Source organism: Hevea brasiliensis, unplaced genomic scaffold, assembly GCF_030052815.1.
Source record: "Hevea brasiliensis isolate MT/VB/25A 57/8 unplaced genomic scaffold, ASM3005281v1 Scaf4, whole genome shotgun sequence".
NCBI classification, from domain to species: Eukaryota; Viridiplantae; Streptophyta; class Magnoliopsida; order Malpighiales; family Euphorbiaceae; genus Hevea; species Hevea brasiliensis.
Window position 1 is genome coordinate 629622 of NW_026614917.1, and position 22221 is coordinate 651842.

At 31.0% G+C, this 22221-nt stretch overlaps 3 protein-coding genes across 4 annotated transcripts; 2 read left to right on the forward strand and 1 right to left on the reverse strand.

Moving 5' to 3' along the window:
• The first annotated feature begins 439 nt into the window (after positions 1 to 439).
• On the forward strand, positions 440 to 11562 carry LOC131177314 (alpha-dioxygenase 2-like). 2 transcript variants are annotated; one of them, XM_058142289.1, is made up of 10 exons: positions 440 to 588; positions 895 to 1155; positions 6191 to 6340; positions 6997 to 7130; positions 7555 to 7768; positions 8198 to 8343; positions 8455 to 8682; positions 9188 to 9390; positions 10083 to 10326; positions 11270 to 11562. In XM_058142289.1, exons 1-10 carry the CDS (start codon positions 496 to 498, stop codon positions 11493 to 11495), a joined length of 1899 nt encoding a protein of 632 aa, XP_057998272.1. In that variant the 5' UTR covers positions 440 to 495; the 3' UTR covers positions 11496 to 11562. The 2 variants fall into 2 exon arrangements, with proteins under 2 accessions (XP_057998272.1, XP_057998273.1); XM_058142290.1 differs by lacking the exon at positions 6191 to 6340.
• Positions 11563 to 12235: 673 nt separating this feature from the next.
• Positions 12236 to 16661, forward strand: LOC110651019 (exonuclease 1). The gene is made up of 12 exons (XM_021806204.2): positions 12236 to 12357; positions 12431 to 12467; positions 12564 to 12738; positions 12884 to 12962; positions 13492 to 13536; positions 13672 to 13821; positions 13958 to 14072; positions 14444 to 14544; positions 15001 to 15098; positions 15217 to 15309; positions 15620 to 15831; positions 16102 to 16661. Exons 1-12 carry the CDS (start codon positions 12280 to 12282, stop codon positions 16599 to 16601), a joined length of 1683 nt encoding a protein of 560 aa, XP_021661896.2. The 5' UTR covers positions 12236 to 12279; the 3' UTR covers positions 16602 to 16661.
• A 457-nt stretch (positions 16662 to 17118) lies between these two features.
• On the reverse strand, positions 17119 to 21760 carry LOC131177311 (beta-glucosidase 44-like). The gene is made up of 11 exons (XM_058142277.1): positions 21358 to 21760; positions 20923 to 20981; positions 19401 to 19476; positions 19181 to 19252; positions 18981 to 19068; positions 18594 to 18846; positions 18394 to 18509; positions 18038 to 18255; positions 17906 to 17937; positions 17713 to 17815; positions 17119 to 17507 (listed from the first exon to the last, which is right to left on the reverse strand). The coding sequence occupies exons 1-11, from the start codon at positions 21584 to 21586 to the stop codon at positions 17230 to 17232; spliced, it is 1524 nt and encodes a 507-aa protein (XP_057998260.1). The 5' UTR covers positions 21587 to 21760; the 3' UTR covers positions 17119 to 17229.
• Between the last annotated feature and the right edge of the window lie 461 nt (positions 21761 to 22221).

The window sequence follows — 22221 nt, forward strand, 5'->3', positions numbered from 1 at the left end:
TTTTTTTTTTAAATTCAAAAGCGAAGTGATAAAAAAAAATAATAGTAGCTAATTAAAAGAAAATAATAGTTGCTAATAAGTCAAGATCCAATTTGAAATTAAAATCAAATCGATTTAATTTGAATTAAAATCAATATTAAATTAAATTAAAATTAATTAGTTTAATTTAAATTAAAACTAATTTTTTTATTTAAAATAGAAAAAACTTTTTAAATAAATCATTTGATTTAATTAAAATCAAACCAAACTGCTATTGATATGACAATTAAAATCAGCTCCAAAATTCAACATTCATCCTAATTCCCAGTTAAACCTTGAACCAAAATTGACGATTCTAACCCAAAACCAACTTTAACTAAAAGCTAGCAAGTGTCAATTATTTCTCTCTCTCTCTCTCTATAATTTCAACGTCACCTTGTCTCTTGCATATATAAGGAGCTAAAAGCTTCTTTATCTATCCATATATCTTGGCTAGAAATAGGTTATACTTAATCCATGGCTTTCTCTGTTTTCTCTTACTTCATCATCCATCCTCAACTGTGGAATCTCATTTCCAATATGTCTCTCTTTGACTCCATACTCTTCTCTGTTAGTATCTCTCCTTTTCTCTCCCTTTCTTTTGTTTATTTTGATATGCAAATGGATATTAGCTTTAAGAATAAATCTCTTATACTTTCATCTCCTTTTTTTTTTTCCAATCTTTTTTTCTCATAATAAATTAGAATATATATAATCTAAATATTTTCGAATCATTTAAAATAAATAATTTTAGAGTTATTTTAAGAGTTTGAAGGTAAATATATATTTATATTTTATAATTATAAATTGGGATTTTAATTATTATCATGGAGCCCACTATATAAGATATTTTGTTTTTTTATTATATATACGTAGGCTATACATTTTGTGGACAAGCTTGGAGTATGGCATAGGCTACCAGTGATATTGGGAATCATTTACTTGGCGATCAGAAGACATCTACACCAACGTTATAATCTATTACATGTTGGAGGAATCAACGGTCTTAAATATGACACCAAGCAGTTTTCATATCGAACGGCTGATGGGAAATGCAACCATCCCACCGATGATACAATTGGCAGTCAAGGAACATTTTTTGGCCGGAATATGCCTCCGTCTTCTTCTCCTTATGGGGTAATTTTCACATTCCTTTTAATTTTATCTTCTTTCATTTTGCCTTTATTTGAAATTTGTAGGTCAATCATCAACTTCTTTACATAAACCTATTTATCGATTTTTCGACGTTTATCGATTGAGAGATTTACATAAAAGTTAAAGACTTTATATTGTACTTTTTTTTAAAAGTCTTCTTTTGAAATAAAAAAAAATAATTGAATTTAATTCTCACATAATTAATTAATTTTTTACCTAATTTTTATTTATTTTAAAATATTTATCTTTCCATATAGATAAATTATTGAGTGCATTGGGGTACGTATATTCTCATTTATAAAATTATGAATTTTATTTTCTTAAATGCAAGTTTAACTGTTTTTTTTTTTTTTCTTTCGTAAATACCCAGTAAGTATATTGCTTTTAGCATATCAAATATATGCTATAATTTGCAATATGAATGAGTAAAGTTGAAGATGCACAATCCACCGACAATGAATAGAGGCCTTAGATGTCCTTCTCAACAACTAGTATAAGAAAAAAGAGCAAAGTTTCATTTGTGCAATGCAATTATTGAGAGGAAGCTAGAAATGTATTGTCAACTTCAATTTAGGGAGTGCATGCTTAGCTTTTAAGAATTTTAGAAACGTTCTAAAATATATCTAATAGTTAAGTTGATGCTTACACATTTTGGAGATTTTTTTTTTTATCATTTTCATTTAAGTTTCCTTTTTTTTTTAATTCTTATATAATTTTTATACTAGTTAAAAGTACTCATGGTTCAATTAATTGACTTAAAAAAAAAAGGCTTAATGATAAAAAAAAATTCAAACTTTGATTCTATTTGGCAATATTAATTACTTTAGTAGCCGTTAACTGTTATTTTAATTATTTATTATAATTATAATCAAAATTCATAATAAAATATAAATCAATTTTACGTGTTATACTTTTGACACTTGATCTCTTAAATTTTGACAATTGACCTCTTAAAATTTAAACTTTAGTTATAATTGTAATATAAACCTTTAAAATTATACCAAAATTGATGGAAAATTTTGACTATAATTATAAAAGTGAAGAATGAAACTAAATTTATTTATTTTATATCAATTTACATGGAATAATTTTGACGGTTGATCTCTAATAATAATAATAATAATAATAATAATTTATTATTATTATTATTATTAACACTATTTTTATGTGCTTTAGGAAAAAAATGTATACTCCAAATTTTATTATAATAATAATAATAGTATAATTTATTTATAATATCATGTCCACCATATAAATATAGATTCATTTGACATTGAATTTCAAGGTTGAAAAAGCTTTTTTCATAAAAAAAATCATTTTAATGTTATAAAAAAATTATATTCTTATATCTAAAACATACTAAATTTATCTTTTAATTAATTTTTAATATTTTCTGATTAATATATTTATAAAAATATTTTTTTAATAGTAGCTTTATCAGTAAAGTCAAATAAAAACGAAATAATATTAAAATGAAAAATATATTAAAATCATAAGTGAAAAAGCATTAAACCACATACTTTTCCTTTTGAATTGCTGGTTTGACCCTAAACAGAATTTGGTTAATTGAATAAAATTATAATTAAACTCTGCCTAAGTAATTTGTGCTTAGCCAGTCCCAAGCCCGGATAAAGGAGGAGGGTTGCGGTAGATGATAACCAGCGTAAAATTTCATCACACCTCATAATATAGATTCTTATGATATAAACATTGGGGCGTCATATACTTATAATGCGCTACATCGAAGCTCGAGTGTAGTGAGAAATATACAAGAGTATAGGGCGTTCACTGAAAGCGACGCGACATGCTGGCGCCCGGGTGTGATGTTAAATGAGCAAGGGTTCCCACATCATGAACGGGTGTGGGTAAATAAGTTAATCTATAGGACAAATAGTATAACAGAAAGTGGAACATAACACAAGATAGGCATAGAGAATAATAGAAGGTATCATAGAAGGAGATCAATTAGGAAGGAACAGGATAGGAGGAGAATCAGGATTGGTACTTGAAATGTTAGATCACTTACAGGAAAATTAATAGAGCTTATGGATACCATGGAAAGGAAAAGGGTGAATGTTGCTTGCATTCAGGATACTAAATTGGTAGGAGAGAAAAGCAAGAAAGTGGGAAATTCAAGATACAAACCGTGGTTTACTAAAAAGGAGAGGAACAAGAACGGAGTGGGCATAATCATAGACAGGACATTGAAAGATGCCGCAATAGCTATGAAAAGAGTAAGAGATAGAATTATATTAGTAAAGCTAGTACTAGACGAAGAAACAATAAATGTAGTTAGTGCTTATGCTCCACAAATAGGACTAGATAGTGAGAGTAAACAAAGATTTTGGGAAGATATGGATGATCTAATGCAAAGCATACCGAATGAAGAGAATGTTTTCATCAGTGGAGATTTGAATGGACATGTAGGAAGTGATAAGCAAGGTTATGAGAATGTTCATAGAGGTTTTGGTAGCCAAAATGAGGAGGGAAAAAGTATCATAGATTTTGCTATGGCGTACGACCTAATACTAGCAACGACCTACTTTATAAAAAGGGAATCACATTTAGTGACTTTCAAAAGTGGGCAACATAGAAGCCAAATTGACTTCCTCTTAACCAGGAAGACAAATAGAGCTCTATGCAATGATTGCAAGGTCATTCCGGGAGAGGCTTTAATAAGTCAACATTGATCAGTGGTCTTTGATGTCAAGTTTAGGAATAATTCAAGTAAGGCTATAAGAAATAATGTAGCTCGAACAAAATGGTGGGAGTTCAAAGGAGTAAAGCAAGTGAAATTCAAAAATGAGCCTCTCAAGTCCGAAGTATGGAAGCTGGATGTGGAGGCTAATAGTATGTGGATACAAATGGCATCAAAGATTAAAGAAGTAGCTAGAAAAGTACTTAAAGAGTCTAGAGGACATGGACCACCCTCAAAAGAGAGATTGTGATGAAATGAGAAAGTACAAAAGGCAGTAAAGAGAAAGAGAGAATGGTATAAGAAATTACCTAAATGTAATAATAATGAGGCGTGTGAATAGTACAAGATAACAAAGAAAGAGGTGAAAAAGGCAGTTAGTTAAGCAAGAACGCACGCCTTTGAAAAGTTATATGAGAAACTTAGAACTAAAGAAGGGGAGAAAGTATTTATATATTAGCAAGGAGGAGAGAAAAGAAATGTCAAGATCTCAATCAAGTTAGGTGCATTAAGAATAAATGAGGAAAAGTGTTGGTGAAAGATAAGAATATTAAAGAAAGATAGAGAAATTATTTTGATGATCTCTTTAATAATAGTCAAAGTGGTAATAGCATGAATATAGACTCCAGAGCAATAGAAAATAATGTGAATTATACTAGAAGGATTAGATCTTTAGAAGTAAATGAAGCACTTAAGAGAATGAAAGTGGGTAAAGCCTGTAGATCCGATGGAATACTAATTGAAGTGTGAAAGTATTTGGGAGATATGAGAGTGGCATGGTTAACTAAATTGTTTAATAAGATTCTAAATTCGAAGAAAATGCATGATGAATGGATGAGGAATATTTTAGTACTTATTTTTAAAAATAAGGGAGGCATACAGAGTTGCTCAAACTATAGAGGAATTAAACTCATGAGCCATACTATAAAGTTGTGGGAGAGAGTTGTGGAACATTGACTATGTCATGACACTTCTATCTCTCCCAATCAATTTGGCTTCATGTCCGATCGTTCAACTATGGAAGCGATCTTTCTTATTAGAAGTTTGATGGAGAAATATAGAGATGTAAAGAAATATCTACATATGATTTTTATCAATTTGGAGAAGGCTTATGATAGTGTTCCAAGTGATGTCTTATGGAGAGTGTTAGAATAAAAGAGAGTATCTATTAGGTACATACAAATATTGAAAGATATGTATGAAGGAGCAACTACTATTGTGTACACAGTGAGAGGGGATACAAGAGATTTTCCTATCGCAGTTGAATTACACCAAGGTTCAGCTATAAGTTCTTACTTTTTTATATTAGTTTTAGATGAATTGACGAAACATATACAAGAGAGTATCCCTTGGTGCATGATGTTTGCAATGATATAGTTCTAATAGATGAGATGCGAGATGGAGTTAATAGAAAGCTAGAGTTTTGAAGAAGTACTCTATAGTCAAAGAGCTTTAAGTTAAGTAGAACGAAGACAGAATACATGCATTGCCAGTTCAGTGAAGGCCGAACTGGTGATAGGGAAGGAGTTTGTTTGGATGGACTGGTATTGCCCCAAAGTAATCACTTTAAATATCCTGGCTCACTCCTTCAAGTAGATGGGGGATGTGAGGAGGATGTTAGTCATAAGATTAAAGCCGGATGGTTGAATTGGAGACGTGTCATGAGAGTTTTGAGTGATCGCAATATTCCCAATAAGTTGAAAGGAAAATTTTACCGTACAGCCATACGACCGGCCATGTTATATGGTGGTGAGTATTGGGCAATGAAGGAGTCGTATGTGTCTAAAATAAGAGTTGTGGAAATGAGAATGTTAAGGTGGATGAGAGGCCATACTAGACTAGATAAAGTTGTAATGAGAGTATTAGAGAAAATGTATGAGTGGTACCAATTGAGGATAAGTTCAGAGAAGGGAGATTGAAGTGGTTTGGTCATGTAAAGTGTAGACATACGGGGGCTTTAGTTAGACAAGTAGAGCACATTGGGTTAGAGAATAGAAAGAAAAGAAATAGTAGACCTAAACTGACTTGGAGGAGAATAGTACAATATGACTTAGAAGTATTACACATTTTTCCGAGGATTTAACCCAAAATCGTTTAGAGTGGAGAAAGAGAATCCATATAGCCGACCTCAATAAATTTTTGGGATAAAAGCTTAGTTGAGTTGAGTTGAGTTGAAAAAAATTATAATTAATTAACTGAAATTAATTAAAATTAAAATAGCTAAATTAAATTATAAAAAGGCTTTTTTTTTTTTGAAAAAAGTAATTACTAAATATCATGTAAAGATCTCCTATTAACATGGAAGTGTGTAATGATATGCAGTTGCTGGATCCTCATCCAACAATTGTAGCCAACAAGCTTTTGGCAAGAAAGAAGTTCATAGACAATGGGAAGCAATTCAACATGATAGCTTGCTCGTGGATCCAATTCATGATTCATGACTGGATTGATCATATGGAGGATACCCAACAGGTATATTATTAATTACATTATATATTATATTTACTATACATAATAAAAATATAGAAATAAAGTATATTTTAGTATTTTGTGATTTACCGTTTTATTAATTAGCGTTTGAGGTTTTTTTCTTTTTTTATTTAAGGGCCTATATTATTATGCTGCTGGCATTTCAAAATAAAATTATTAAATAACGTCGATATATGTTAGCGTAACAAATTTCCATGTACTCTCATCATGGCAAGTGGGCTCTACTTATTTGGCTGTATAATCATAATAAATGTCAGCATATTTATTTTTTTTTTCCTCATTCTTCCTGGTTTGGTACTAAATAGATGACATAATTATATTGTCAAATAGGTAGGGTCCACTTATCACGACAGTTTAAGAGCACAAGTAGACTTGCCACATTAATATACATTGACATCGTTTAGTAATTTTGTCCTTAAATGCTAATTACATAATAATGTAGGCCCTTAAAAAAAAAAAAACAACTCAATGGATATTAAAGTGTACTTATCCCAAAAATATATTTATGCCTCTATTATATTTTATTTTAACATTTAAAATCAAAAAGCTTTTACTAAATAAATTTGAAGTGATGGGTGGAAATAGGAGTTAGTATACTCAAACTTGAAAAAACTAATGTTTCATGATTATTTCCACAGGTGGAAATTAGAGCACCTAATGAAATTGCAAATGGGTGTCCATTGAAGTCCTTCAAATTCTACAAAACAAAGAAAGTTGCCACAAAGTCACCTTCTTTAAAGGCTGGATGCCTGAATACAAGAACTCCTTGGTGGTAGGTCCCTCATAAAATTATGAAAAAAAAAATACTGTTTAGTTTATATATTTTATCGATATTAATTATTCATTTTTTTATTTTAAAAATATATATTAATTAGTTCATATATTTTTATTTCTTTACTCTTTATTTTTTATTACTTTAAGCGTTAATTTGAATTTTATTAAATCTCTATAATTTCAAAAAATATAATTATGCATTCTCTTTATTTTATAACTCTTAAACTGTTTAGTCCCTATATCAGTAATTACTCTTTCCATTATATATATTGACCAATAGAGACTAAAGAATAAATGTACAAAAATACAGAGACTAATTAATTTATTTTTCAAAATAGGAATTTTCTCTAACATTAATTATGCTTCAATTTCTTTAAATAAGATTTTTTTTTTTTTAACCATGACTTGTTCTAATCAACTAGGGATGGAAGTGTAGTTTATGGAAATAATGAGGATGGAATGAGAAGAGTGAGAACATTCAAAGATGGGAAGTTAAAGATCGCAGCAGATGGGCTTCTTGAACATGACGAGAATGGGATTCCAATCTCAGGTGATGTTAGGAATTGCTGGGCAGGCTTCTCCCTATTACAAGCCTTGTTTGTCAAAGAACATAATGCAGTATGTGATATGCTTCAAGTAAGTAGAAAATATTTCTCTATTTCATTTCTCCAATTTCACTACTAAAATTTCATGAATGAATTGGTGCTATGCAAGGCCTAATAGAATATATTTAATAATAAAAAATGCCATACCGGTTTCCTATAAATTTAATTTTATAATTAGATGAAATTTTTTCAATCTTTGAAGGTTTTTATTTTTGTGTCAAAATTGAAACAATTGGATTAAATCATAAAAGAGCAAAAAGATTTGGCTTTTTTGTATGATTAGGCTTATATTTTATTTATTGACTTGAATTTGAAACTTCGCAGTTTTGAAAACAACTCTAACCATACTACTGAATTAAAGCTTATAGATTGTTGATGTTTAGTGGATGTATGCACTTTCTAGAAGTGGCATTGATAAATCGATTAGCTGATAATCTGTTCAATTTCTTTATAATTTTAGGAAAATTATCCTGATTTTGATGATGAGGAACTCTATCGGCATGCAAGATTGGTGACTTCAGCTCTAATTGCTAAAATTCACACCATTGATTGGACTGTAGAACTTCTGAAAACTGATACTCTTCTTGCAGGCATGAGGATCAACTGGTAAAAAGAGTATAAATTTGCTTTCATTTGAATTATCTGGAGCTCCCTATTCCAGTTATTTTTCATGTTCAATGAAATTTAAAGCTGAAACATGTTGCAAATTTGACACAGGTATGGATTTCTGGGGAAGAAAGTTAAGGATTTGTTTGGACACATTGGAGGACCTTTGCTTAGTGGATTGGTTGGTCTTAAAAGGCCAAGAGATCATGGAGTTCCCTATTCACTGACTGAAGAGTTTTCAAGTGTCTATAGAATGCATTCTCTTTTACCTGATACACTCATTATAAGGGATATCAATTCCACTTCTTCAGAATTTGAATGCCCTCCAGTATTAGAAGAGTAATCTTCTTTCTCTCTATCTTTAAGGGAAAATTTTGAAATGCAACCATCGTATGTACAACGACTGTATTATGATCATTGACCGTGGTAGGTCCCATGTGGTTCTTATCATAATCATCTATCACAGTGTATTCGTTGTACATACAACAGTTGCATTGAATTAGTTTTCATCTTTAAGGCACAATTTATTTTCTTTTATTGTTACATTTTTTATTCAATTAATTTAGGAGAGAAATATTGAGATTTGGATTGAAAAGTTTTAGCTCGATGTTATTAGAGCTATCTCTAATACTATGAAATTTCGAGTTCAAACTATTGTAAGAACTCAATAAACTATAATAGTTTGAATTTGGCTTGAACAATAACTCAGCCACCCTATCTCTTAGCTAGCAAACAAGCACTTTTGTGGTGATGTTGCCCTGATAGTGATGACTGAAATATTTTTGAAAGCTTATTTGAGAAAATGAAATCAATTCACTAGGTTTCTTTTTTCTTTTTTCCCTAGAGTGCCTATGAGGGAAATGGTGGGAAAGGAAGGGGAGAAAAGATTATCAAAAATTGGAATGGAGAAAATGTTGGTATCAATGGGTCATCAAGCAAGTGGAGCTGTCACATTATGGAACTATCCTTCATGGATGAGAAATCTTATTGCTCATGATATCAATGGAGAAGATAGAGCAGATCTGGTTGATATGGCTGCAATGGAAAGTAAGAAGTGTCTTTCACACTTAGGATCTGTTTAATATTACTGTTGGAGCTGTTGTTGATAAAAATATTTTTTCAAATATACTGTTTAGAGAGTATTAAATGGTAATTTAAAATTAAATTTGATAAGCGTTAGTAATAAAAATGCTAAAATAATAAAATAATTTTTTTAACAGTATCTAAAATGATATATTTTTTTTCATAAAAAGTAGTTTTGACTCTCCAACCTCAATGTCAAATAGTTACTTAATCCTTTTATTTAGGGAAATTTATTATTTAGTCTTTTTCATTATAACAAAACTAACTATTTAGGCCCTATATTTTTAAAAATATACTATTTAGTTATTCTATTTTTAATCCATGAATTGTTTAGTCCCTCCCGTTGACTTTTTGTTAGTCTAGTCAAATGGGAGAGAATAGTTGCAGATAGTGATTGAATAGTTGATGAATTTAAAATCAACAAGAATAAATAGTCATATTATTCAAATTACATTGATTGAATGGTTGAGTTGGGAAAAAAAATTGAAAGTAACAAAGATACTAAATAATTAACGGACTAAAAAATAAAGAGACTATATAATTAATTTCGTTAAAATGCAGAGACTAAATAATAATTTTTTCCCCTTTTGTTTAAGTTTTATTTTTCTTTAATTGTCCTCATAATCTAAACATAACTATGGGTTTTGGTTGATTAGTCTACAGAGATAGGGAGAGAGAAGTTGCAAGGTATAATGAATTTAGAAGGAACTTGTTGATGATTCCTATTAGCAAGTGGGAAGATTTGACAGATGATGAAGAGGTTATAGAAGCTCTTCATCAAGTTTATGGAAATGATGTTGAAAAGCTAGATTTGCTTGTTGGTCTGCATGCTGAAAAGAAAATTAAAGGCTTTGCCATAAGTGAGACTGCATTTTTTATCTTCTTACTTGTTGCATCAAGGTAAACTCCAATCCATTACACTTTCTGAATTTGATTGATTATTTTTTTTACCATTGTGCATGCAACATAATTCAACATAATTAATGAAATATAGTTGCAAAATTAATTATTGGGTCCATGCATTTTGAAAAATATAGATGAACAATGTTAGGGATCTCAATGAGCTAGTTATTTTTTTGCTACTTCATTTCAATATGGTTTTGGTTTAATTAGGAAATAATACTCGCATTCGAAATCATTTACATGAATAATTAATTAAATATAAAATATATTTTTATAATAATATTTATAAAATTTTAAAAATTATATTTTATATAAATGTAATTTAAATATTTTATAGAATTGTTAAATTTAAAATATAAATTATTAAAATAAATATTTTTTATATACATTATTAATTGAAATATATAAAGTTAAATGAATTCAGATATTATTCATATAATGACAATAAAATTTGAGATGGGTTATGGTAATTTATGATGAATTTTAATCAAGTTTTTTTATTAGGTTTAGATATTGAAAATAATAATTAATCAATTTAAATTTGGGTACAATAATTTTACTTGATATTTTATCCGTTGTCATCCCTATAAAACACCCTTTTATGTTGATTTTGTTATGCATTTTCGTCATTGAATTTATTTTTCTCAATGTTTTGTTATTAATAAAGAGTGATAATACCCTAATATCTTACATACACTTATATGATTTATTCATGAGTTTTAATTACCTTTGAGTCCTGTAATTAGGGGTTTAATTTGATAAAAATAGACAAAGAAGCAAAATTGTATGACAAAATTAAAATTTTAAAACTTTTTTTTTAATTTTTTTTAAAATATAGGTATTAAGTGTTAATTATAGCATAATATAAGTAGCAAAAAATAATTTATACTATATATAGCTTGCCAAACACGTACTTTAACTTTTTTTTTTCACTTGTTAGGAGACTAGAGGCGGATCGTTTCTTCACTACAAATTTCAACTCCAAAACTTATACACAAAAAGGGTTAGATTGGCTTAACAGTACAGAGACAATGAAAGATGTGATTGATCGCCATTTCCCTGAAATGACGAAGAAATGGATGAAATGTTCAAGTGCATTCGCAGTTTGGGATTCAGAACCAGATCATATGAACCACTTACCCTTGTATTTGAGACCTGCCCCATGAAATGCTTATCTCTTTGATGGCTATGGAAAGCTTTTTTGGCAGAATAGTATAGTTGTCTCAATTGAAAGACTTGTTAAACATATGTTGAATGTAAATTTCTTATGTGTATAAATAAAAGTAATTAATGTTAACAAAAAAATAGAAAGAAAATATTATCTTCAGAGAAAATGGATCGAATCTAATTTTATTCAAGAGCTAACTCAATGAGAGGAGATTTATCAACAATCTTATATTTAACACAAAATCTTTATCTCAAATAAATATAGGACAATAATATTTAATAAGTAAATTCATAATAAATTTTGTGAAATAGATCACCATGAATCAAATTTAAGTAAGAAAAATTATTAATTTCAATATTTATTTCATATTATTTTGAGTTCACGATGAATCGAGTTTGAGAAAAAAAAATTCATAATTATATATATATATATATTTATTACCCATTGTAAATTGAGTCTCAAATTGGAGTTAATTTTGATTTTCTTTCTTTTGATGGATTTTAAAAAGAAAAAAATAAATCGCGGGTAAAATGTAAAAAAGTTAAAAAAAAAAAAAAAAGGCGCGGGAGCTTTCACATAAGGGAAAATTCCAAAGCACACGTGCTTCCCACGTGGTCAATTTTATTTTCCCTTTGCCTCCATATTTTGACATTTGCTAATCTTCCCGCCATTTTCTATATCTCTCTCTCTCTCAATAGCATTATAGAATTCAATAGACCAAAACCCCAATTATCTAAAAAATAAAGAGAGAAGAAGAAGCAGCAGCAGCTAGCTAGCAGCAAATGGGTATCAAAGATCTTCTCAAGTTCATGAAATCCTACATTGAACCCATTCACATCAAGAAATACGCTGGAAAACGAGTAATAAATCTATCATCTGTCCCTTGTATATATATATATTTTGCTTATATGATTCAATTTATCTATTTTACAGGTGGGTATTGATGCGTATTCATGGCTTCACAAAGGAGGTAGCATTCCTTATTCTTTCAGCATTTTTTAATATATTTTCTGGGTGAAAGGAAAATTGAATTTTTCTTTTTTGGGGTTGGTGAAAATTGTTGCAGCTTATTCATGTAGTATGGAGATATGTCTAGATTTAGATAGCGATAAAAAGCTGCGATATTTAGACTACTTCATGCACAGAATCAATCTTCTTAGACACTACAAGATTACCCCAGTTGTTGTTTTTGATGGTGCAAGTATTCCTTGTAAAGCTGCAACTGAACATGAGAGACACAGGTCGTCATCTTTAACTATTCTTCACTTTTCATAGGAAATTTGCTTATGTGATATTGTGTAATATGTTTTTTATTGATTACCCATTTGGATTTTTGGGAATGGGATTTGAGGTTTGTTTGTGGGGTTTTTCTTTTGGCTTGATTAGGAGAAGAGAATCTAATCGTGATTTGGCCATGGAAAAGCTTAAGGAAGGGAATGTTAATGCTGCCAGTGAACTCTTCCAGGTATGGGAATTTCACATTTTGGGTGTCATGTCCAGTTGTCTACTAGCAAATCTTGCTTTGTGTTCTATGTAGCAATTTTCTCGGGGATAAGCAAAATGAATTTAATTATTATTATTTTTGCAAATTAATTTATTTTAATTTTCGGGTTTGATTGGATTATAATTTCTTCTTCTTCTTTTTTTTTTTTTTTTTTTTTTCTTTCTTCCAATTTTTACCAACTGAACTCTATGAAACTTTTGGTAACTTGGACCATCTCTCTTCACCCCTGAATTTCTACATTATTTGTCTTAGTTCATATATTCTCCCAACTGTTACTGATTTCTTATGGTCAAATTTTATTTCCTATTTGATTTGATTCTGGGAATTGCAAAGCAAGTTTTACACTAAACTCTAGTCATCAAAAAGTTCTTGCTGAAATCTTTAACTGGTCTGTTTAAATTTTTAATATAATCTGATTCTGCTTTTGGCTACTTTTCCAACAATGTCAACAGTTATCAATTAACATTTACTATTTTGCTGTAATTTGTAGAGAGCAGTGAGTATCACCCCACTCATGGCAAGTAAACTGATTCAGGTATATAATTGCTGTAACATCCCCTTGTTATCTGTTACTTCTAGCTCTAGAAGTTCTGTATTTATAACCTGCAAAATCAGAGAACTGTTTGTCATGTACTTCTGCCGCAGCTTATGTCCCCTTGTCATCTTTCAGATATTGAGATCAGAAAATGTGGAATTTGTGGTAGCTCCATATGAAGCTGATGCACAGTTAGCATATTTATCAAGTCTTGAAGCAGAAGAGGGTGGTATAGTAGCAGTTATAACAGAGGATAGTGATCTATTGGCATATGGTTGCCAAGCTGTAAGAACTTCCACGAAACTTTGATTAGTTCAAGATGGAGGTCTACTGTTCTCCTGATCACTCCATGTTATTTTTTTTACTCATTTTTCAAAACTATTGGTATCGTCTTCTCTTGATTTGCTTTGTTTGCTAACAGACCATTTTTAAGATGGATCGATATGGCAACGGCGAAGAGATAGTTTTAGATAAGGTGTTTGATGCTGTGGCTTGCAAACCTTCATTCCAATATTTTAATAGGGAGTTGTTTACGGGTGAGTCTTCTATGACTAATTTTTTGACAAAATAAGTATGTTATCACAAGTTTGAAAATAAAAATGCAATTACAACCAGAAGTAAATAGTGCACATAAAAACAAAACAGTGATTGAACTAAGAAAGTAAAGAAGAAACCATAAGAGAGAATCTGTACGTTGTGAGGATAATATTCCTACTACTTTCCTGCTGGGAAATCCCCTTATTTCACCAACTTTGATTGTGGATTCTGATTTTATACTCCATGATAACAGAGAAGTATCCACCATCAGGTTTTCATATGTGATGAGATAGAGAGCCATAAGCCTATAACTCTGTTGCATGTGTAAGTTTGGATTGTAAAATTGCTCATGTTTTTCACATTTTTACAGGCATGTGTGTCTTAGCTGGTTGTGATTTCCTTCCATCTGTTCCTGGGATTGGGATTGTGAGGGCTCATTCCTACGTTTCAAAGTATCGAAACTTGGACCGTGTAAGTATACTGATTTTTGAGATAATTGTAGCATTGATCACATTTTAAGTTCTGAATAAAGTACATAAAACTATGAAAACATGCTCCAGGCTTCTTGGCATGTGTAAATGGGTAATGGCTTTCTGCACAATAGCATTCTCAAATGGATTGATCCTTTCTTCAGCATTGATGGGAATCAAAGATGATGTGAAAGTTTAGTATGAAATATGGATACTCTACAACACAACACAAAATAGGCAGTAACATGATGTGAAAGTTCTACTTGTTGGTCAAGTTTAGTATGTGATCAGACAATGACACTTCTGCTGGCATAGACTTCTGCTCGTGTTCTTCTAACAAACTTTTCTTGCATGCCATGTGTACTTTATAGAAATTTTAAGTGGTGTTGCAGATTCATATTTCATGTGATCATGGAACTTTTTATCAACAAATTCATATTGGGTGGCGTGCTTGCAGGTTTTATCAGTTCTGAAGTTGGAGAAGCTCAATCAAATGCCTGAAGATTACTGCAAGTCTTTCAAAGAAGCTCTTGCTGTTTTCCAGCATGCCCGAATGTGTGTAAATTGTGAAATTAAGTTATATAATATTCCTGATCTTATGTTTGTAATCTATGAAATCAAGTTAGTTTGTGCACCTACGTACTGACTTATTGTTTTTAAATGTTCTATGCAGATATGATGCCAACATCAAGAAACTAAAACACATGAAACCTCTTTCACAAGATCTTCAAGATTCTTTGGATGAGAAGCTTGATTTCCTTGGACCGTATCCTATTTCTGTTCGCTAGTCTCTTTCTAAAAGTCTGTAGCATCTATTGCAAACCTACCCATGAATGCATCTCCTAGTATCAGGGAGCTTAACACCTAGTTTCAGCATACACTCCATGAACGGATCATGAACTTTTGCTTTTAAACACTTATATCAGCACCTTAAATACTACAAATATAGTATGAATGTTGCCAATCTAGTGGTATCAGATCAGGGTGTTCTGAGTAAAGCAATAAGTCTGCACTTGGGGTGTGTATGTGTCTGTGGTGTGAAATTTTTTGCCTTAACTAATTTTGAATGATATCAGAGAACTTCCCCCTTCAGTAGCAACTGCAATTGCTGAAGGAAAATTGAATCCAATGAACATGGAAGCCTTCGATTTCTTTCCATGTTCTGAATGTCACATAGATCCCATTGTCATCCAAAATCTCCAGAAACTTGAATCCACTGTGGTATCCAGAGAAAAGAGCTGCTTTCTGGGCCTTTCTTCTCATGAAACAGGAGAGAAGGATATTGCAGGTTAGTTGTTTGATCCATCAATCCATGGATTATTGCAAACAGATGCAATTACTTAAATTTTGTTAGAGGAAATTTTTTGGGCAAAATTCTGCTGAAATGTACATTTGCAACTCCTGATTTAGTCTGAGATGCTTTAGACTTCTAGCTTTCTTTACTTGATTCTATCTTTCTCTTCCATGGTATGCGAAATGGTCATTATACTGATGAGATTTGCATTTTGCAAGATTGTCAAAACTGAAATCAGATTTGCATATTTTTATATGATTGCAGGAATAGTGATCAGGCAGGATCCAGTTGTAACTGAAAGGAAGTATATCAATGAAGCTCTCACACTTCAGAAATTTATTTTGCCACGAGAAATTCATGAAAGAACAGAAAACAAAATGATGCCCGAGGATATTTCAGTGAAGATTCCTAACAACCCATTTATGATAAAGAGCAGTACTGAAGAAGTTGCATTTGCAGTAGATAATGACAATTTTAATATATTGTGTTCAACTCCTAAAATTTCCAAGAAAAGAAAACGAAATGAGAATGAGATTGACTTGCATCAGAGGGAGAGCATTGAAGAACAAGCTTCAGGGGTTACTGAGGTAGAAAATTCAGATGTGTTATATGTTACCAAGGAATCTCAGGAAAGTGTGAATTCTAAGCCTAGGAAGATTTCTGATGGGAAAGGTAGAGCTAAAAATGAAAAATCAAAGAGAAGTAATAGCAGGAGTACAGAGAAGAAGCAGAACACTATCTTGAATTTCTTTTCTCGTGTGTAATCTTTCATTCTCTACAGATTATAATTTATTATCCATTTCTGATAATCATTTAGTTCTCTAGATACTCTTTTCTTTGAGATGCTGGAACAGAGTGGAAAAGAAACATTAAAATGTGAAAACCTGAACAAATTTGAAATTAGAGATTGGAGCGGTGTTTAGTTGAAAACTCTAATAGGTTGGCCACCATATGCATATAAAAGCAGCGGAAACGTACAAGAATGAAGCATCAAGGATCAAAGGCTAAGAAATGTCTTGTTTTTTATGCTTGGTCTTATGGGGAAATGATTTATTTATAAATTGGATGGGTGTATATGCTCGAGTATATATAAGTTTATCAGTAATGAAGAGAGTATCGTGCCAATATTTTGGTTGATTTCATGAATCATAAGTACCTAAAGAAAGATCACTTGATTGCTAACATGATTTATTAAATCATATAACTGAATTAATTTTAATTTTGTTGACTAGGTAAGCGCTCTGAAACAACTAATACCACATACAACCTGAACACAACATAGGAGTCTCAAACAGTCAAATTCAAATTCATTAAGGATTGATTACTTCAATACAAAACCATTATTATTCTCTAAGCAAACTGAAATTCCAAAAGATACAGACTGGTGACCGGCTAATGTTTTTCCTTGGTAAGCAGTTGCTTGAACCAGTAGGCAGACATTTTGGGATACCTCTTTAGGTTGGTGAAATCAACATAGACAATGCCGAACCTTGAAGTATAGCCTAATCTCCATTCAAAGTTGTCAAGCAATGACCAAGCAAAATACCCAACCACATTGGCTCCATCATCAACTGCCTTCTTCAACTGAGTCAAATAGCCCTTGTAGAAGTTGATCCTAGTGGTATCATGCAATCCCTTGGGAAGTGTGACATTACCCGGATCATCCATGCCTGCATGAGATTAAGGAGTAAAGAAACTGTAGAGAAAATGAACTGGACCTAACTCAACTTCAAAACTAGCTAAAAAGGAGGATTGCCTAAATACTTTTATTTAGCAAAATTTCTTTATCCCAAACTGCTGTGGGACAACGAAAACAACATGAAAAACCTGATGTAGATCTAACTAAAAAGAAGATAAATAGGTACTAAAGGATACCATTTTCAGATAATATCACTGTAGGGTTTCCATAGCGCTCTTTTATGTAAATCAAAGCCTTGTACATGCCCCATGGTACATTGTAGAGCCAATAAGAATTTGCCTATAAGTATTCAATAAATAAATTAGTATGAAATCAAAATCATGTGTCTTGCATTAATTGTCAAAGATCAATATAATGATAACAAATTACCCTTGGACCAATTGGCACTCCATTCTTTTGATCTACAAAGTTCAAAAGAAACCATACTTAGTGATAAAAGGAATATATGCACAAGGTTTTTTTTTTTTTTTTTGGAGGAGCTTGGTGTCAGAATATTCTTACAAGCAAATCCACTATTCCAGTCTTGCTGATAGCCCAAGTACTTTGGTTTTGGCTGATGCGGATCATACATGTAGTAAGTGGTATACTGGTTGATACCCACAAAATCAATTGAGCCCTTCACTATTTTAACCTCTTCTTTAGTGAACTTTGGTAGCCTGTTACCCACAATATCTTGCATCGTTCTTGGATACTCACCATAAACAATGGGATGAATAAACCTGCACAAGGCCAAAATCACAGTTATTGCAGTTCACGTGACTTTTAATCCTGAAGAAAAGCATGCAACTGCAGTCCTTAGCTCCCCAAAAAAGAAGTAAGAATGTGGTTTCAAGTATTATGACATAAAGAATTTTTACCATCCAACATGAAAGTCTCTTGCTCTTTGAGCTGCATAGTTGTCAGCTTTTGATCTGGTAAGAGGTTCATACCAAACAAAATCTAAGAGAATTCCTATCCTCCCCTTCTGCTTTTCCTGCAATTTACTCATTTATTAGTAAACACAATCTATTACAAATTCCAAGGAATTGAATTTAAAAACAACTGAAGAGGTGCTAACTTGATACTTTTCACGATATCTTTGAACTGCAGCTGCATGAGATAAAATGAGATTATGAGCAACAATATAAGGCTCAGTTGCTGAATTGCCAGCTGTACAATTTCCAAATGCTTTGGAGCATCTTCCAGGAGCAAAAAACCCATTATCATATCCAAGTGCAGCCACAACTCTAGGTTCATTGAATGTCATCCAGTTCTTTACTCGATCCCCAAAGGTCTTGAAACAAAAATCTGCATAATCAGCAAAGTCTTTCCTGCAGAATTGGAAACATTTCTCTCTCAATCTAACTACAGATGGTTGCCCAGTGACACAGCTAGCATTGAAATAATCACTCATCAAATAAAAGATTATTGGTAAAAACTTGACAAGAAAACATAGAATACTTACACTACTTGGCGACTCAATAGTCCTTTATACTTATTCTCAAGTGCCAGAGGAAGATCATAGTGATAAAGATTTGCATAAGGAGTAATCCCTGCAAAAACATGAAATTACGTCACTCTTTGGCAATATATATGTGAAAATCAAGAGATGGAAATTGAAATACTGTCAGATTTTTTTTCTTTTATTTTCATTCAAAATTCAACCTCTTTTGAGCATGTAGTTGATCAATCTATTGTAGTATGCAACACCCTTCCAATTCACTTTCCCAGTGCCATCTACATCAACAGTGATTCAGAGATTAGACCAGGGCAGCAAACATTTTACAGATATATATTTGAAAGAGGGGGGGTGGGGTGTGGGCGGCCGGGGGGAGAGTGAAGAAAAAAAAGGCAACAAAGAAATCAAGGAAAAATAACTTTTTACCTGGGAAAATTCTGGACCAAGAAATTGAGAACCGGTATGCATCAAAGTTCAAATTTTTCATGATATCTACATCTTCCTGTAACATTAGAAGAAATGTGACCCATACATAATCCATCACTTTTCATTACTGTCTAGCAACACACATAACCAATGGTTATTTGTATTTTTTCCCTTTTTCTATTTTTTATTTTTTTGGTATTGCAGTAAAGTGGCATTACAGATCAGCTTTTGCACACTGTATTAGGTTTACCTCCCCGGTTCGGTTGAAGGCAAACCATCCACACCAGAACTAAGGATTAAAGAGCAATATTTGCCCTTTTAGTTATAATAACATTAGGGAATTAGAGACTCAAAACCTTATTATCTCCAACATAAACATTGTAAACAAAGCGTAAATGGCCAGAAGATTATTGTATTTAGTCACAAAGAATACTAAAATTTAATAATAATATGACTTAGGCATCTGCGCTTTGTGGACAATGGGCATCCACCCTTATTCAGGTACGTAGCGATACTCATCTGAATATGGGTATACAGGTAAAATTACTATGCAGTGACTGACAGGAAAATCAAGGGTATAGGATGTGTATGATGGAAGTTTAAAAAATCAAGAGTTAACATTAAATCTCTATAAATAAATATGGGAAAAGTCAACCTAAATCCAAATAACATTAATTGAGTAAAAATTACAAGATGATAATTACCTTATTAACCCCTTTAATTGAATCGATTAACAAGTAAGTTTGTCTTCATTTATTGATTATAGTTCGAATCTTTAATCTATGTACTCGTCAAATTCTCTATCCCAAATTTAGATGGAAGTAGACTTAATTCAGTATATATATATATATATATATATATATATATATATATATATATATATATATATATATCAAAAGTGTATTGGTAATATATGATTGCTCTTGTTCCATATATTGCATCATTGACAAAATTTCTTAAAAAAAAAAAATTATCTTATGCTATAAGACCAACACTCATCAGTTAGCTATTAATTTAATGCCTTTCTCTCATTTCTTTTCCATATTACAATAATTTCTAAACTTTTGGGGTCTTGAGTTCATATTCTGGTAAAAAAAACTAAATAATAATAACTCCATGGTAGAGGGCACATAATTAAAGGGCATGTCCATGGTAGGGTGGTCGCAGTCCCAGTCTGGACCAGTTTTGATTCGGTGAATTAAGATGGCAGGGTCCCCTTGGACTCTAGTTCACTCACTCCTTGGACTCTAGTTCAATCACTTTGATCAAATTCAGCTACTTAGATTTTTTCCAAAATATTTTTAATTTAAAAAAAAGGAAAAAGATTCTAACCCAAAACCGAATTGAATTGTTTGATTTTGATCCAATTAATCCAATTTTATATTTTAATTAAATCAGTCTAATTTGGATTTTAAAACTAAATATCGCCTGTTTATGGACCATGAAAATGTAAAATTGTAAAAACATTAAAATATAAAAGAAATACTCATAGACAAAAGTTAAGACAAAAATAAGGACATACTTTGTAGCGGTGATACTGGTCCACTGATACCTCTCCCGTGGCATTATTGGCAACAATCCCTGTCCCCACGTGATAATCACATGTCATGTTACATGAAATAATAATTATAATAATAATTATTATTATTATTTTAGTTATTTTCTCATGAAAAAGCAATTTTCCGCTTAAATTGCTAGGAATTTAATTTAATTATTTTTTTTATTAATTCTCACATTCAAAAGTATGAAATTTATTTATTTTTAATTTAAAAAATATATTTAAAAAAATATAAATTAGACTAAAATTACATAATTACGTGCAGATTTTTAATATTTTAATATTACATAAATAAACAGAAATAAATGTAAAAAAATTAACATTTTAATTAAATTTCAAAAAATAAAAATTTTGCAAAAGTAAAAATAAATGCCAACAAATTATTTTATAATCATTTACCAGGGATTTTAACGAAGGCATCCCAAATGCTAGGTCCACGACCGTCCTTATCTGCCATTCCTTCGACTTGATAAGCCGACGTCGCCGTTCCGAATACGAAATTCTTCGGAAAACTTTCTCGGCTCAGTCCTCCAGTATCAAAATGTATCGTCGCCGCCATTGCATACTCCGCGCACAGTAAACTAACCACCCATATCAACAATGGCAATCGCAATCCGCTGCCTCTCATCTTCAAACACAAAGATTAGAGAGAGAGAGAAAGAGAGTAGCAGTATGGCGGAAGAGTGAGTGCAGAGGGGAAGAGCAAGCTGTGCTTATTTATAGACTTATTAATCAGGATGAGGATAAATTATTTACATCTTATCCTTGAAAAATCTCCTTAGCAGGAAGGAAAATAATCTAGTGTGAGTTGGCACCACATCATGCCCGATAAATGTGCCGGCAAATTCTCACGTGTGTATGAATTTAATTTAATATATCAAATAAAAAATTAAATAATAATAATAATTTTAAGTAGAATATTATATTTTTAAATACAATTTATTATAATATTATCATCTTTTCAAAAATTATTCACTTTCTAAGAAAATTATTGTATAAATTAAAATATTAAAAAATTATACTCCTTTATAAATAAAAAGATATATTTATAAAAAATTTAAACTCATATGAAAATAAATTTATCAATTATTAAATTAAAATTTTATATTTAAATTTATACATTCTCTATATAACTCTCATTTCTTTATAAGTATTTTCACATATAAAAAAATATAATGTTAATATTATTATATTAAAATTTATTAATAAATAATTTTCAAGCAAAATTTAAGTTATTATTTAATCAGATATATAGATTTGTTT